Source organism: Lindgomyces ingoldianus (genome assembly GCF_010093535.1).
Source record: "Lindgomyces ingoldianus strain ATCC 200398 unplaced genomic scaffold BDR25scaffold_25, whole genome shotgun sequence".
Lineage (NCBI taxonomy): Eukaryota > Fungi > Ascomycota > Dothideomycetes > Pleosporales > Lindgomycetaceae > Lindgomyces > Lindgomyces ingoldianus.
Window position 1 is genome coordinate 614,732 of NW_022985186.1, and position 18,489 is coordinate 633,220.

The window sequence follows — 18,489 nt, forward strand, 5'->3', positions numbered from 1 at the left end:
CTAAGCAGTAGTCTTTAAAATTCTAAGATTACTAGCTTTTATAACTGTCTAAAATAAGTAGTTAATACACTTTTACCTAACACATTCTTATATGCGCGTTAAAGTGCTTTAACTACATAACTCTAAGCTTATTATTTATTTATTTATTATTAGAGACTAAGAGCTTTTAATTATAAAGTATATTAGCCTTTTTATACTATGCTAAGTTGTAAATGTGTTCTTTATAAATAATAAAGAGCAGAATTATGTACCCTGCAGCGCAGATACTCTAAATAATAGTTACCTACTTCTAATTACCTAGCTAGATAAGATTAAGCTCTATGCGCTTCTCTAAGCTTATAACAACCTTTATAAAGCTAATAACTCTTATCTAGAAGCTAGTCTTATTAAAGTTATGCACATTATTATTATAAACACTATACTTAGCTATTATTTTCTTTATAAGCTTAAACTATGCGCTTATAATTTTAAGATCTTTTTACTTAATTCTTTAAATATCTTTTATGTACTTAAACACTATCTTAAGCCTTTTTGTGTATACTATAAACTTATCTACCTAGTTCTTACCTACTAGCTTTACACCCTACTTAGCTAGTATCTTATTTACTATATTTTTAACTTTAGCTTTTAAGGGCGTAAAACCTTATATATTAAAGTTAAAAATATATTAGACAACAATTTTTTTTAGTAAAGGTAAGCCTCTAGCTATTAAAAGGTGTAAGTAGTTAATAAGCGCGTCTATAGTATTAATACTTAAGGGTTAAATAAGGTACACTAAATGTACCAGCAGCGTGTTAGAAGCTCTAAATTTAGTGTGTATAATAAGCCTTAAAAGTAAAATTAATTCTGCCTTTTTAATTAGATAGTATTACATTACGTTGTTAAGACATCTTAGATAGATAAGGGAGATAGTTGTGCTAAGCAAAAACCGCCCGCTTAGTAGTGCCGCCTGCTTAGTGGTGAAACACGTTATAAAGTGTTATTTAAAGCTTAAAGTAAAGTTTTAAACGCAAGTATAGTTAATAGATATTTAGCTTATAATAAAGCCTATTTTGCTAAAGTTATACATGTTATTATCCTAGATGCTATACTTAGCTTTAATATTCTCTATAAGGCTAAACCTGCTCTAAATTACCCTAGAACTCTTATAAAAAGCTCTTTTATAGTTATACTACGCTTAAATGTTACTTTAAGCTCTAGATAACACTTTCTAAACATACTAAGCTAGTTTATGCTAATATAGCCTAGATTACACTTAGCGTGTAAAGAATTAGCTATATTAGCTATAAATGCTATTTAAAGGGAAAATCCTTGCGCATATAGCTTAAGTATAGTCTTAATAATTACCTACTTCTTATTATTGCCTAGCCTTTATAAGTTAGCTATAGAATTAGCTTATAAAAGTTATCTAGTGCTATAGTTATTTATTATCTTTTAAAAAACTTTATACATAGCTATAGCACATTTCTTTAAAAGTTTTATGTTTTATTTAAAAGCTTAAAGTGTAAGCTATATCTAACATTCTTTTAGCATGTCTAAGTAGTGTTGTTAGGAATGCATTAGTGTAAGAAAAGTAGTTTAGTAGGGTCTTAGTAAAAGTAAGCAACTTAGGTGTGTAAGCAACTTGCCTGTAAAGTACGTTAATAAGTAAAAAAGCATATAAATAGTAATAATCTTATTATCCTTATAGTATCACTAGAAATAAAGTAAGTTATAGCTTTTATGGCTATTAATAACTAGTAAATAGTAGCTGCTAATATTACACTTTTTTATATACACGTTAAAGTGCTTTAACTAGTGTAAACTAAGCTAATTAGTAGTCTAGCTGCGCTTAGAAACTGTAATAACTTAATTCTAAAATAAATTTTCCTTTTTATACTAGTTTAAAAGGTAATTACTACCTTAGAAAATAATAAAAAGTAGAATAGCTTACTTTTTAGCATTAATGCCCTAGATAGCTTTTATCTACTTCTAGTTACTTAGCTAGACTGCTTTTAGCTATCTTTATCTCTCTAAACTTATAGTAACAACTTTAGTAGATATCTAGCCTATTATAAACTTTATTTTATTAAAGTTATACATGTTATTATCTTAGATGCTATACTTAGCTTTAATATTCTTTATAAAGTTAAACTAGCCTTAAATTACTATAGAATTTTCATAAACAGCTTTTTTATAGTTGTACATACACTTAAACTTTACTTTAAGCTCTAAGTAGCGCTTAATAAACATATTAAGCTAGTTTATGCTAATATAGCTTATATTACACTTAGTGTGTAAAAAATTAGCTATATTAGCTATAGCTGCTAGCTAGAGGGGAAATCCTTACGCATCTAGCTTACGTATATGCTAAATAATTAGCTTAAAAAAGTTGTCTAGCGTGTTAGTTACTTATTATCTTTTCAAAACTCTGTAGATAGCTGTAGCGTGTTGCTTAAAAAGTGTTACATTTTATTTAAAAGCCTAAAGCATAAGCTGCATCTAATGTTCTTTTAACACATCTAAGTAGTGTTATTAGAAATGCATTAGTGTAAAAAGAGTAGTGTAGTAGGGTCTTAGCAAAAGTAAGCAACTTAGGTGTGTAAGCAACTTGCCTGTAAAGTACGTTATCATCTGTACTTTTATTTTAATCTAATATAATTTCTAAAATTAGTAAGAAGCCTAAGCTAGTAGAAAATAGAGCTTTAAGTAAAGTAGAATAACATATTAAATTTTTCTTCTAGTTCTAAATTATATTACTTTTATTAATAAATTTATATATTAGATTTTCTATCTTTTATTTTAAGAGCTATCTTTTACTAAAGCATATCTACTTTATTAGTTTAGGTCTCTTTTTACCTACTAACCTAGACCTTTTAAGAGTACGTTTAAAATTAATATAGTAAATGTTGAATAGGCTCTGTCAGCTAGCTGCTTATGGTATAAGCACTTAAGTAGCAAGAGTAAGAGTGGTGTACGGTGTGCACAGCGTACAAAGTAGGTAGGGTGGGGGCAACATGTTTCTAGTTCTGTATTACTCTGTCTTTTCCTCTGTACAGAGGAAAAGGGGAATATCTAGATGTTCGCGCACAGAGGTTCGCGCACGAGCATCATGTGACATAGATACGTGATCCTGCTCGTGCGCGATAGCTTGTATCCAGGCTGTGACGCTGCGTACAGACAGTAAACGTCTTTAAAATAAAACTAGAGCTTTTATAATAATATAAATAACTTATTGTAATAAAGCTTACTTAAAAGGCATACTAGTAACTTAGAATCTTTAGAATACTAATTATAAATCTATTTTTTCTATTTAGCTGTTTTAAAAAACTAATGTATTTATATTTTAAGTAGTAAAGAATTATTACTTAAATAGTTAAAATAGAACTTTAAAGTAGTAAGTATTTCTTTATAGATTAGTAAATTATACTATATAAAAATGATTTAAAGCTTATTAAAGTAGGCTTAGTAATAAGTATTTTATTTCTTTTAGTTAATAAACTATTTACTATAAAGAAAGTAAAACTTTATAAACTTATAACTTTTTTAAGCTACTTCTAATAGTAACTAAGTATATGTTTTTACTATATAGTAGCTAGTTAACTATTAGAAATTCTCTAATTAGACGCTATATTAATAATAATAGATAAAGTTATGTACCTATAAATCTTTTATATAAGACTTGTTTTTAGATAGTAGCATTTATCTAGCTTAAGACTAAGTTAGAATACTACTTTTTTTATATAAATAAAGCTTAACTAGATCTTAGAGCATAGCCTTACTTATATTACTATATATAGTAGCCTTAATAAATATGCTAGACGCTAGATAGTTACGTCCTAGCATAAGTTTACGCGCTTATTAGAATATAGTTCTATAATGTCACGGTATCCTCCCCGGATCCCAGACATAACTGTATTAGACGCGTACTAGAGTATTATTAGTGCACGTCTAACACAAACATAACACAACATAGACATAAACTTAAGCATAAACTACCTTAACACTAACTAAACTTAAAATAGGCTTAATTTATACTTAAAGCGCTTAAACTTTTAAGCTAAGTATTTAATTACTAATTTTTTTTTAAACTTTTTTATTTCTTACACAACATCTTATACTTACTATAATACTTTACATAGTAATTAAACTAGACCTCTGTAAAGCTCTATAACCTTACTTATATATAATTATAACATTATGTTGTGTTAAAACTTTAGCTAAGAATAGCCTCTAAATTTAATCTAATAAGCTTAGTACTTATATAACTTTAAGCTATTAAAGTAAGCTAAAAAGCTTTTTAAAAAGCGCTTACTTTATAAAAAAGCTGCTATATTATAAGCTTAAAAGCTTTTTAAAAAGACTTTAAAGAATAGCTTTATATTATTAAGTAGTTTATTTCTGCCTTAACTTTTATTATAGTAGTAAGAACTAAGAACTTACTAGCTTTAAAGCTTACCTAGAAGTCTAGAGATAGCTTAACTCTCTTCTATCTAACACTGCCTATAACTTATAACTTTTTTAACTTAGTAATAAAATCTAACTAACTCTTTAATCCCTTACTGTTTAATAAAAAATAAAAAGACTTACTTTTCTTTTTATATAAGCTCTAATATAAACTTAAAGGAAATGTAGACTAATTCCTCTTTAAACACTTTTAGTTACTATATGCTTACTTTTAACTTAACTATAACATAATAACTTTAATTAACTTACTAATAAATAAAGATATTATTAACCTAGATTAATTTATAGTGTTTTTATAAGTAATTTATAAAGACTTAAATAAAAAGTTAACAGCTCTAAGTTACCTAAACACTTTATAATAAAAAAAAAGCTTTACTTTATACTTTACTAAGTTCTGCTAACTTATATCTAATATAGGCTTAAATAAAATAAGTCTAATTATAGCCTTATATAACTCCCTCTTAACTAAACTGCAACGCGCTATAGTAAAAGAACCTCTTCTAAACAACCTTAACACGTATGTAAACTTAATTACTACTTATAATAATAACATAAGGTTTCTTCTTATATAAGCCTTAATACACCTCTAAACTAGCGTAGTTGTAAATAAGAACTTTAATGTAATAAAAATTAATTTAAATTATGCTCTAGTTAGTTTTAAAAAGCATAAAAATTATAAAAAAAAAAGTTAATGCTTTAAGTGTAGTAAGTATAGTTATATCTTTTAAAACTACTTTATTTTTTTTTAAGTCTATGTAAGTAGTGCTACTAGCACTTATTAAAAATTTTTACTATTTTAATCTTATTTTTATAAAGGCTTTAACTTATATTTAAGCTTTAATCTTTTTTACTACTTTTAACACAGCTGCAGTTATAGCAGTAGAAGCCTATAAAAAGGCTTATCTTAGGGCTAAGTTGCTCTTTAGAACTAATTTAACACTAGATCTTTACTAACTTATAGGCTAAGTCCCCTACTAATAACTAGAAGTACTAAGTTAATATTTTTATATATTTATAATAAAAAACTATATTAGCCCTAATATAAGCTTTTATTAACTTAGAAGTAAACAGCATAAGTTACATTAATAAAAAACTAGTGTGTAAACTAAATTTTTAATTAACACTACTTACTTAAATAATTTACCTAACTAGATTTAATAAAAAATAACTTAAAAAAAGTTTTATTTTTTATACTATAACTATTATAATTACCTACTAACACTATAAAAAGTAGATTAAGCTCTATATAATAAACATAAAATGTTATAACTTAATTTTAAGATAACTATAGCTATATTAGCATAAAGTTGCTTTTAATTACTAAAAGTAAGTTCTAAACTTTAACTTTTTTTAATGCTAAGATATATGCTTATGCTTACACTTAAATAACACCTAAGTAGCACTTAATATAGAAGGTTTTTAGACTTACTTTTTAATAACTTAGAGAAGAACTACCTAAGTAAGGCTAATAAGCTAGGCCTTTTACTAAGATAAGTTACATAAAATAATTTAATAACTACTTAAACTTAAAAAAAAAAAGCTTTTAAAAAATTTTTACTTACTTAATTTAAATATAAACTAGGACTTAAATAGTAGATAGACATCTGCTATATAAGACCTACTTTATTTATAACCTTAGCTTAATAACTAGATTATAAAATCTACGCAGTTATAATTTTTAATATAGACTAAGCTTTAGCTTTTTAAAAATGTACTAACTTAAAAATAATAGTTTTTTAAAACTACTATAACTTATTACATGTTTTTTTTTAAAATAAGTTTAATAAGCTTTTAATATAATGTTTATATAATTACTAAATAACTTTTAAGCCTAGTAAATAACCTAGTTATAGGCTACTATATAAGATGTTACTAAATAAATTAAAAGTGCTTTAAAAATACTTTAATAAGAACTTAAAAAAAAAGTTTATTTAAGCTAGCTTCTTACTAGTAGTGTTACTTATACTATTTATAAAAAAACTTAGAAGTAGGCTTTAATTCTATGTTAACTACTAAAGACTAAATGCTATTACTATTAAAAACTAATACTTAATTTCTTTTTTTATAAAAAACTCTAAGCTAACTAAGTAAAGTAAAGTATTTTATAAAGTTAAATATTATTACTGCCTTTAATAAGCTAAGAATAGTAAAAGGTAATAAGTAGCTAACAGCATTTTAGACTTAATATAGACTATTTAAGTACCTAGTAATGCTCTTTAGCTTAGCTAACACACCTAGTACTTTTTAACATTTTATAAATAACTTACTTTAACTCTACCTAGACATGTTCTACATTATATATATTAATAATATTTTAATTTATAGTAATAGCCTTTTAAAGCATAAATAGCATGTACGCCTAGTGCTAAAGGCTATAGAAGAAGTAAGTTTATAACTTAATATAGATAAATGTAAGTTCTACTAATTAAAGGTTATGTATCTAAGATATGTAATCTCTACAGATAGCATTTAAATAGACCCTATTAAAGTTTAAACTATGCTAGATTAGTAATACCTAAAGAATATAAAAAATGTTTAAGCTTTTATAAAATTTACTAACTTTTACTAATAATTTATTAATAACTTTTTATAGTAAGTAAGCTTTATAATTACACTTATTAAAAAAAAATTTAATTTAACTTTAACTTAAATTACTAATAGTTTTTTAACTAGCTAAAAAAAGCTTTTACTAAAGCTTTAATACTCTACTACTTTAACTTTAAACTACTAATACTTGTAAAAGCTAATGCCTTAGACTACATAGTAGCAGAAGTTCTCTTCTAGACTAAACTAGATAGGACTATTAGGCCTATTACATACTTCTTAAAAAGAATAAGCCTTATAAAAAGTAATTATAAGATTTATAATAAAGAATTACTTACTATAGTATACTACTTTAAATAATAGTAACCTAAACTAGAAGGTGCAGCGCATCTAATATAAGTCTTATTTAACTATAAGAACTTATAGTACTTTATAACTATAAAACAACTTAGCTACTAATAAGCTTATTAGTTTAAATACCTATTTTATTTTAATTTTAAGATTACTTATTATTTTAGTTAAAATAAAGGGAAACTAAATGCTTTTATAAAGCAATTCTAAAATGTCTTTACTTAAGAAAAAGTGTAAAAGGCTTAACACTAAACTTTACTTTAACTTAAGCTATTTTTAGACCTTAACTTAAATAAAATAAATTAAATAATTAATTAAATTATTACTAATAAGTATCCAAATAATAAATTTATTTAAAAAACTTTAAACCTGCTCTAAAATAGCGCTAGTTAGTTAAAAAAGGTAACACTAGCTAACTATAAAAACTAAAATAGTAAGCTATATTACTATAACTAACTTATAATTTTTAATTTTAATAAACTAAAAATTAAACTACTTTAAATTATACATAACTTGCCTGTTAAAGGACACTTAGGCAGAGGAAAGACTTTTAACCTACTATAGAGAGAGTACTACTAGCCCTGCATGTTCTATACTGTACACTAATATGTATTATGTTGCTATACTTGCTATAAAGTAAAAGCCTTTTAAAAAAAGTATAATAGCCTACTTAAACTACTTCTAATTTTTAAATAAGCTTAAAAAATATATTAATTAACTTTATTATAAACTTACCTTTATCTAAAAGGTATATAAATATTATAGTAGTTATTAATTACTTAACTAAGTATTAACACTTAATACTATGTTCCTTTATAACTACTCTTAATATAGCCTAGTTATTCTACTAATATGTATAAGTTTACTATAGCCTGCCTAACATAATTATATTAGACAGAGGTACATAGTTTGTTTTAGCCTTTTAGAATAAACTTTATAAATAGCTTTAAATTATTCTTTATTTATCTACAGCTTTTTACTTAGAGACTAATAGCTAGACTAAGAATATAAACACTATAATAAAATAAGTTTTATAAGTGTACATAAACTACTAGTAAGATAACTAGGTAAAATAGTTAGCTATAGTATAGTTTAAAGCTAATAACATAACATTTAAATTAATATAAGTATCTTTGTTTTTAGTAAACTATAGATACTACCTCTAAATAGAATTTAAACTACTTTTAAATACCCTCTAACTAACTTATTAATTTATATAAGTAATAAATGTAAATAAACTTCTTAATAAGATTTAAAATATATCTAAATATGTTTATAAAAAGCTTATATAAGCTTAAGCTCTTTAATAAAAGTACATAAACTAATTCTAAACCTTTGCCCCTGCGTATGCAGCTAGCAAGAAGGTCTAGCTAGACACTAGAAATATCTAAATAAACTAATAATTAAAGAAACTTAATTAAAAAAACTTTAGCCCTTTTATAGTAGCTTATATAGTTTTATTACACACTTACTAATTAATCCTACCTAACAGCATAAAGATACACCCTGTGTTCTATGTATTATTGCTGCGCTAAGTAGCTTCTAAATCTAACTATCTACTTAAACAGCTAAACTTGCTACCTAAACTTATTATTATAAATAATAAACTAGAATATATTATAAAAGATGTTAAATAAATCTAGTTTAATAAAAAGAAACATATTTATAAATACTTTATAAAATAAACTAGATATAATAAACTGTTGTAGGAACCTATAAAAGCTTTATAAAAGAACTTTATAGTAACCTAATTCTACACTTAATACCTATCTAAACTAAACCTGTACTCTAATAAAGACAACTTAATGCTAGAACTACTAATGTAAAGGATTCCCTTTTTAATAAGAGAGAAGTACTGTTACAGTATCCTTCTTAGATCCTAGACATAACTGTATTAGACATGTACTAAAGTATTATTAGTGCATGTCTAATATAAATACAACATAACATAGATATAAACTTAAGTATAAACTGCCTTAACACTAACTAAACTTAAAATAGGCTTAATTTATACCTAAAGTACTTAGACTTTTAAGCTAAGTATTTAATTACTAATTTCCTTTTAAACCTTTCTGTTCCTTACACAATGTCTTGTACCTACTATAATACCTTACATAGTAATTAAACTAGACCTCCGTGAAGCTCTATAACCTTACTCGTGCACAATCGTGACATATAAAAGCTAGTGTATTCTTTTATATAGGTGTTAACTTTATAGTGTAAAAAGAAATATAATATAGTAAGCTTAATAGAGCTATAGCTACTTTTTTTTACTTACCTTAGTAACATGCTGTAGATCTACACTATATCTTTACATAACTAACACCTTCTAACACTTAAGAAGTTATAACTTATGCTTTATAGAATATTCTAGCTACTCTGCGCCTAATTTAATGCTAGAACACTATATATTATTCTAGTTAATTCTAAAGGTAATTTAAATATTATAGTAGGCATTATTTAAGTGCTTCTTAGCCTAGGTATCTTATATATACTTTAAAGAAGTTGCTTTACACAAGAATAGTGTAAATAGGCTAGGTAAGGCTATACAAGCCTTCTCTAAGTGTTAGAATAAGGTAGCATAATATATCTAGGTAGCAGAACAGCTAGATTAGATATGTAAGAATAAGGCTTATAAGGATAAAGCCTATAGAAATAAAGCCTATAAAGTAGTAACATGTTAAAATAACTATATTATTAATTAAAATAAAAATTAAGACATTAAAATAAGTAAAAGAATAAAGTAAATAGCATAGTTTCTAAATTTATTAAAAAATTACTAAGAAAATAGGCACTAATAGTACTCTTTATGTTAATCTTTAAACATAAGCCCTCTAGCTCTTAGTAACCTACCTTTAACTACTTAAAACTACTAAAAATTCTATATAACTACTGTAAACAGTTAGTACAGCAGCCTTATAGATAGTACAGTATACTAAGTAGACGCTCTGTACGTACGTACGCGACTAAAGTGTACTGCAGTACTGGACTATTAGGTGTACTAACGGTTGGACACACTGACTTAGTAAAACAACAGCACAGTAGCTAGTCGCGATCCGCGTGGAGCCCATCAAAGTGCCCATTTTGCTTCCTGTAAGGTCTAGTGTTCAGTAGTAGTGGTCTTCCGTCAGCAGGCAAGGCAACTGGGTAAACAAGGACAGGCCAAACAACTGCGTAAAATAGACGGGTAGGCTGGGGATAACATTAAAACGAAACCGCGAAGGAAAACGCGATAAAATGCCAAAAGGGGCACGACAATCGATAGCCTTATCACGTCGGTGAATGCAGGAAAGTCGGGAGGGGCAAAGCACGTGATTCAGAGACGACCTAGGCGCTTAAGTTAGCCTCGGATGAGTCGACTTACCCACGTGGTCTCCAACCGCCCAAGCTCTATCCCCCCGTGCCGACTCCGTTGGAGGCCTTGAGAATGTTTGTTCTTTCACGATGGATCCAAAAGCGGCGCGAACAACGCCAGCGTATTAAGGAGGCAGAGGCACGCGAAGCCGAGAGGCGTATTCAGCGAGAGAAGCGGGACCATCAACGGACGCAAGCCCTCCTTCTCACACTATACGAGCTGCAGCGCTCCATGGACCCACTTATAGCTGCACAGGTCTACAACAATCGCTTCTGTCCCCTTACTAGTCGGCTACCGGAAGAGCTCCTTCTGTGTATACTCGACTTCCTCCGCGACGATGTCGTTGCGCTGCAATGTCTCCGGATAGTCTCCAGGACATTCCTGCGCCTTCTCAACCGTCAATCGGTCGTTTGGAGAGGCACGTGGTATCGCGATTGTCCAATAGCCATCAGAGGCGACGCTTTCTCTCTTCCTGATGCTCCAAGGCTACGATTTCGACGGCTCCTACAGAGAGACGGGCGGTGCGACAACTGCAGGCGCTGGAACGACGCCTATGAGCATCAACTCTTCGACGACTGCAAATTCCAGCAGAATGGCCGGGAACTCCCCGATAGTAGTATCGAGCCCCTGCACTACCGCAGGCTCTACTGCTACGCCTGCCACAGTCTCCACGATGTCTGCCAATTTTCCTCCACCTACCAGCAGGCACGGGGGAATCAACCGGAACGACGGTGTCTAGGCCAGCAGGGATCAGTGCAGTTGTGTGAGCACGTGCAGATCGCCTGGGCCAGCATCAAGGCCCATATCGACAACTGGCGACAGCAGCAGCGCGGAGGCGGAGACTGGCAAGCCTGCCTCGACAGCTTCAATATTGAGTGTCACGATGCCAGCCATGACATGCGCTGCACAGACTCAGAGGCGCCGACCTGGCCCCGAGCCCGTCTCCGCACCGGCACCTGGGACTCGGACATTGTGGTTCTTAATCTGGAGTGGACACCCCACAGCCGCATCGACGCGCTCGCTCTCACCGCAGACGGGCGAATACCCGCCCCAGAGCTAAGGGCGCAGTTCCAGAGACTTCGACGTCTGGGGCCCGCCGATACCCTGTACCCTCCGTGCCGTCCGGGCGCTCTACCCGAGATGGCGTGTTTCAGCCTATCGTCCCGTATAGGACCCTTTATTTACTATAAGACTGGAGAGGACAATAAGACAGCCCCTCCACTAGCATCATCCCTGCCGCTCCCTTCAGAACCGTGGCTATGGCTCTATCATCACTATGGAAGAGGAAGAAATGGCAAGAAGCTAGACATCAGGCCTCATTACCTGGGAGGTGGCAGCGGCTGCAGGAAACTACCGCAATGTCTTGTAGTCAGCTACGAGAAAGACGTTATGGTCTGTATGACGATGGCCATTACGGACCCTGCCGTCAAGATCATCCCCACCGACCATTGGCTCCACGCCATGGATACCCACACATACCCTCACCCGCAGGCAAGCCATATCAGGCCCCAGTGCAGGGACGAGACCTGCACCAACTACTACCAAAGGCGAAGGGATTATTACTTCTGCTCTACTTGGCCCAGTGCCGACAACGTCTCAAGAAGATTATGGGTTGTGTAGGGGTTTCCTAACTACTTGGCCACATCTCACCACACGCCATGGGACATCGCAAGAGAATACTATTTAGATGTCCTGCTTATCTGCTATCTGGCTATAACTATACAGCGAGTACAATTCTATTGCCTACCTTTATAACTCTGGTATCGGAAGATCCGATGCCCTTGTCGAACTCCGTGAATTTGCAACAAACGCCGACATCTAAGGGTTTCCTGCCACACCTGCTTGGCTTTCGAATACGTCAAGTCCCGCGCTAGATCGCATGTTAACAGCACTAAGCCTGCCTCCTAATGGCACGACCGCAGAGAAGAAACAACAGCTCAGGTTTTACATTGGATTGAAGGATATACGTTAGCACACTTTACCCAACATTTCAGTCAATGGAATACGGCCGCAAAGCCATAGACTTGTACTATACCTAGAGTAGCTACTGTCGCATTTCTAGCACAGAAACCTTCCTTCCCTGTGCCTCAACAGCCCCTACTACTATTACTATAGCTTCTACTACCATCACTATATCCCCTTAGCCGTTGCCATGGCCCTCACTGCCCCTGTCATCATAGGTGTAAATAAATACTCTGCAACAGAGCACTTAGACCGAGAACAATACACTTCACATCATCAGCTTTCTACATAGCTGCATGCTTACACTACCTCTCTATTTGCGACTACATTTCTGTATGTGGAGGATGACCAAAGAAATTTGAACCATGATTCTCCTCTAATGTGACGATTCACTGCAAGGGCCAAGGTCAAAGGCGAAAAGAAGAGGTTGTGCGATGCACGCCAGGCAACTGCGGGGCTCGGCAATTTCTTGCATGAGCTGAGGAGGGGTCGTGTGGGGAGCGAGTCGACAAGGTAGTGAGATCCAAACAAAGTGGATTGAACGAGTGTATTGTAGGTCTGAGGAGCTTGATAGAGCTCTGAGCTGACTATATACTGTACAAGATAGGAGCTATGCCTAATGAGTGAATAGTGCAGTACATGGGTATGATATCGCGTGAGACACGTGCGACACAATTTTCTAGGCAGCCGTCTTTCGACGCACAGTATGCCGTACATGCCATCTCCTACATACAAAGTAGTATCCGGCTTGCATTTGAATTCTCTCGCCAATGCTAGTTTCCATTGTCAACCTTATAAGGCAGGTGGCGGGGGCTAAGTGTGACATAGCCACAGTCCCATCTCAGCTCAGCCTCGTTGGTATCACCGATAGCTGCCTAGACTGATCAAACCCATCGACGCGATAAGAGCAGGCCCATCCACCAGATACTGAAAGTCGTTGAAAACTTGTCGTTCATTCTCTCGCGTGGACTCCAATCCCGGGGAAATGGCTCCTAGACCCCAGTCACGGTATGAGCTTACTGAAACTTACGCTACTTCCAGCAACATTGACACTGGTAATCAAGCGCAAAGTTCATCGATTTCCGGTACGGAAGTGAGCAACCCATCACCCAACCGAAGTGTTTCTGATCTGCAAGCGTCTGCCCCATCCTTCAACCCATCACCGTCTCCCACAACACTCGGAGCCAACTACCCATGGCTAAATGACATCCCGAGTCCCAAACCCATACGCTCATCTAATCCCTACAACTTGGAATCCTCATACTCGCTACAGCCTAGCAATGAGCTTGATTGGCGACTTCGCCAAGAAGCGCTGCGGACCGCTGGCATCGGGAGAAGAATCACCAGGAAGGTGAAGTTGGTTCAGGGCGCCGTACTGAGTGCGGAGTATCCGGTGCCTAGTGCGGTACAGAACGCTACGCAGGCAAAGTATCGTAATAATCTAGAAACTGGTTTCGATGAATTTACGCAAATGAGATGTATGTTAGTCGTCTCTTTCATGGCACTTGTTTCTCTAACAAAAACTTAGATACTGCAGCCACTTGTGACCCCAACGAATTCACCCTCAAAAATGGGTATAACTTGCGACCTACCATGTACAATCGCCATACCGAGCTCATGGTGTCAATTACCGTGTACAACGAAGACAAATGGCTACTTGCTCGGAGTCTCCATTCCGTCATGATGAATGTGCGAGATATCGTTAATCTAAAGAGATCGGAGTTCTGGAATAAAGGAAGCGTTGCTTGGCAAAAAATTGTCGTCTGCATTATTATTGATGGAATTTTGGCTTGCGACAAGGGTATCCTAGACACCTTAGCTACTCTAGGCGTCTATCAGGATGGTATCATGAAACGCGATATAGATGGACGGGAAACGGTGGCCCATATCGTAAGTTACCTTTAGAATCACCGCTGCGTTCAAGTAACCGAAGCGCCACTCACCGTTGCCACTCGCCTAGCATCGTTTACTATGATGCTCAGCAGCTTGCTATAAATGCGTTCCAATTTTAAGTGCTGACATTACTCATAGTTCGAGTATACGACACAGTTGAGCGTAACATCGAACCAACAACTCATTCGTCCTCACGATAACAGCCCAAGCACACTTCCTCCAGTACAAATGATCCTTTGCCTAAAAGGCCGCAATAGTCGCAAGATCAATTCCCACAGATGGCTTTTTACTGCCTTTGGAAGGATCATCAACCCAGAAGTCGTCGTCACCATCGACGTGGGGACAAAACTGGAGCCAAGAGCTCTTCTGGGTATGTGGGAGGCTTTCTATAATGATAAAGATCTTGGGGGAGCGTGTGGAGAAGTGTACTGTATGCTTGGTAAAGGGTTAAAGAATTTGTTGAACCCCTTGACAGCAGCGCAAAACTTCGAATATAAGATCTCCTATCAGCTCGATCGTGCTCTAGAGGCTACTACAGGATACATAACTGTGCTTCCTGGCGCATTTTCTGGATTCAGGTACTTGCAGATCAACTATAAAATTGATTAATCATAACTGTGATAGGTTCCGCGCCATCATGGGAAGGCCATTGGAGCAGTATTTCCATGGAGATCACACTCTTGCCAATATCCTAGGGAAGAAGGGCATTGAGGGAATGGGCACGCTCGGAAAGAATATGTATCTGGCCGAAGACAGAATTATATGCCTAGAAACCTTCTTGAAGGCTGGTTCGAAATGGCACCTTAGCTATGTAAAGGCTGCAAAAGCAGAAACTGACCATCCTGACGATATGGCAGATTTCATCTCCCAACGTCGAAGGTGGCTGAACGGTGCCTTTGCAGCAACACTATATTCTATCCGGGCATACCCTAGAGTCTTCAAGAGTGGACACAACATAGGGCGTGTTGCACTGTTTCACCTACAGTTCTGCTACAACATGGTTTCCTTCATCCTGGCATGGTTCACGCTTGCGGGCTACCTGCTCAGTCTGTTCATAGTCAACGAAATCTCCGGTGATCCACCCCCAGGCACAAAAGCCAGCGGATTTCCATTCGGACACGCCACACCAATATTCAACGCGGTATTGCAGGTCATCTACGTCTCCACGATTGCGTTGCAACTTCTCCTGGCACTAGGATCTCGGCCACGCGCAGCACACAGATCCTACATTGCATCTTTTGTTGTTTTCGGCGTCTCTCAGCTCTACTTCATCATGAACGTGATTTACCTATTCAAGAGAGTGGGAAATATACGATTCAAGAGCTCCAACCCAGGGTCCAAAAACTTCGAGTATATCAACCAATATTTTTCCGACATCGGCGAACTTACTATCATTGTCTCGGGCATCGCGTCGTTTGGTGTCTATATAGTGGTTGGCTTCCTACACCTGGATCCGTGGCATCTCTTCACCTCATATGCTCAATACCTGCTCGTCCTCTCATCCTACACGAACATACTGAGTGTATACGCCTTCAGCAACTTCAATGACCACTCCTGGGGCCAGAAGGGGCGGGCTCCCGAGCTAGAACCCCTCAATATTTTTACTTCTTCCAAGTCGATGCCTGATTCACAAAAGAACGCCGTCATTGAAGAACCTGAGCTGCCTCAAAAAGATATAGACAGTCAATTTGAGGCCTGTGTCAAGCGAACCCTCGCGCCACACGTTCCACCTGCAAGAAACAGGTCAAAGACCCTAGATGATGAAGCTAAGATGTTTCGGTTGCGTTTAGTCGGGTTATACATATTTTCCAATTTCTTTCTTTGCATTTTCGTCTTGAATGACAGTTTCAAAAGCCTACACTGGCTCGGCGATTCTTACTGGCACAAGGTTTGGTTCTTCAGAATCTGGCTGTGGGCAAACGCTGTTTGCCTTTATTTTCGGTTTGTTGGATCGTGTATAGATCTAGCAAAAAAGTTTCTCTTTTTTTGCGTTAGACGAAGGTGATAATTCAGCGACGTAGGAAGCTACAATATTAATATATTGATTTCTATGCAAATTGAAGACTTCTGTGTGCTCTTTCATTCATCTCGAACTTTCAACCTTCCCTTCCTCCTCCGCCCCGCCAACCCTTACCAAAAAATTCCTTAATGTCCACAACACCAAAAAGCCCCACTCCAGCATACTAACGTCCTTCCCTGTGTCGCGAAAAACCCACTGTGCTGAAGAATATAAGAGGTACTTTGTCTTTAGGCAACTTATACTCTGCGTACACCTCTATCTCTGCTGAAATCTTCTATTGGTCGTGCGCTGTAGGCAATCCTGAACACACAGGCACCTTCGCACTAAAAATTACCGTCGCGTTGTTGCCGCCGCGCCTGATTTGTAGCGAGCCTCCTTTCGTCGCAAAACAGACTTCTACCGCTATAGTATTGTGGTCACCATCTTACTGTTGCTAAAACTTATAAACAAGTTCTACATAAGCCTGCGAACTTCACTATAGTATTTAGAAGCTACTACTAGCGTCGTAGCTACTATCGCACGATGATTTACACAAGGTCACCACGCATGTTGGTACGTTTAAGAAAAGTATTCATTAATCCAGGCTAGTGCAATACGGCCCGAACCCGTCTCACGTAACTAGCACGGTGTAATTTACTTAGATTAATACCGGGCTTATCCTGTGGCTGTGCAAAGCCTTGGCACACGGCCCGACCCTAGCCCCGCAGTCTTGCGATCCGAGCCACCTACAGAAATCGCCACCGCACTATCGAACCCCCTGCAACGTTACTAATTTGTGTTCGGATAACTAAGCAGACCTCCCGGCCGTTGTACATAATCATTAACTTAGGTGTAATTTAACTACAGTGTTACAGTGGCTGCCAGGCGTGTGGCTGTGCGAAGCCTTGGTACACTGGCTGACCCCAGCCCCGCAGTCTTGCGATCTGGCTCAGCTTTGGCCGTGCCTTCAGTCAACTACAGTAACTCAGCTCTCTGGAATATCTACAGAAATCTCCACCGCACAGCCCTCGGCCAGGAGCGGGTCGGTCACCCTCCCTGCTAGCGTAATTGAGGTGTTCGTCAGCCTCCACGGCACTGAAGTGGCAAAGCTTGACCCATGCTTCTTTAATACCTTTCTTTATCACTTAGTCTAGAGAATATTTGAAGCTTTGTTATAGCAAATTAGCCAAATATATATTCATGTTAATCCCCGGCACTGTATAAGCTAGAGAAAAATAAAAATATAGGATAGTAGGTTGTCACGATATAAATTTTCTAAGGCCTTAGAATGCATTAAACTCAACTTTACCTATCCATACCTTTCCAGACCTAGCACCAATGCCAATCGTTTTCCCTGAAACTGCTGAGCATGATGGTCGGTACTCTGGGGGTAGCCACACTAGATTTTCTGAATTATTCATTATCCATACACTATCTGCAGTTAAAGCTAGGCCTTGATATTGAGGAATGTGAAGTTCTGAATCAGGTGGAAGTGGTCTCGAACCTGATAGAGCACTAATGTCGATAGTGCCAATATCAGTGCAAAGATATGAGCCAGTGAGGTCAAATTGGATGCGGTTAAGTATCCTGCCTATGTTGAGCGTCTGGAGGCACTCGCTGTTGCTTGCGTCCCGGATCTTGACCGCCCCGTCGCTCGACGCCGACGCAAGCCGGGCCGAGTCATGGGAGAAGGCTACCGAACGGACCGAACGCCTATGGCCCCCGAGCGTTGACAGGCACTCGCCACTGCTCGCGTCCCAGATCTTGACCATCGCGTCGGTTGACGCTGACGCCAGCCGGGCCGAGTCGTGGGAGAAGGCCACCGACCGGACGGAATCTCTATGGCCCTCGAGTGTCGACAGGCACTTGCCGGTGCTCACGTCCCAGATCTTGACCGTCCTGTCGGCTGACGCCAGCCGGGCCGAGTCGTGGGAGAAGG

At 35.9% G+C, this 18,489-nt stretch overlaps 3 protein-coding genes across 3 annotated transcripts in view; 2 read left to right on the top strand and 1 right to left on the bottom strand.

Annotated features, from left to right (window-relative positions):
* Nucleotides 1-10,792: 10,792 nt before the first annotated feature.
* BDR25DRAFT_265509 (uncharacterized protein) lies at nt 10,793-12,286 on the top strand (the record flags this gene model as incomplete). Its single annotated transcript, XM_033686924.1, has 1 exon — nt 10,793-12,286. A coding segment is annotated over exon 1 (1,359 nt), but the record flags the coding sequence as incomplete, so codon positions are not given.
* Nucleotides 12,287-13,643: 1,357 nt separating this feature from the next.
* BDR25DRAFT_373456 (chitin synthase G) lies at nt 13,644-16,564 on the top strand (the record flags this gene model as incomplete). Its single annotated transcript, XM_033697286.1, has 5 exons — nt 13,644-13,666; nt 13,700-14,136; nt 14,187-14,548; nt 14,690-15,129; nt 15,176-16,564. The coding sequence occupies 5 exons, from the start codon at nt 13,644-13,646 to the stop codon at nt 16,554-16,556; spliced, it is 2,643 nt and encodes an 880-aa protein (XP_033545210.1). The 3' UTR covers nt 16,557-16,564.
* Nucleotides 16,565-17,833: 1,269 nt separating this feature from the next.
* Nucleotides 17,834-18,489, bottom strand: part of BDR25DRAFT_373465 (HET-R) — a gene marked incomplete at both ends in the record, with an annotated part of 1,735 nt that continues 1,079 nt past the window's right edge. The window contains 2 exons of the mRNA XM_033697287.1: nt 17,834-17,913; nt 18,055-18,449. Coding sequence (XP_033545211.1) covers nt 17,834-17,913; nt 18,055-18,449 — 475 coding nt within the window. The remainder of the gene's footprint in view (nt 17,914-18,054; nt 18,450-18,489) is intronic.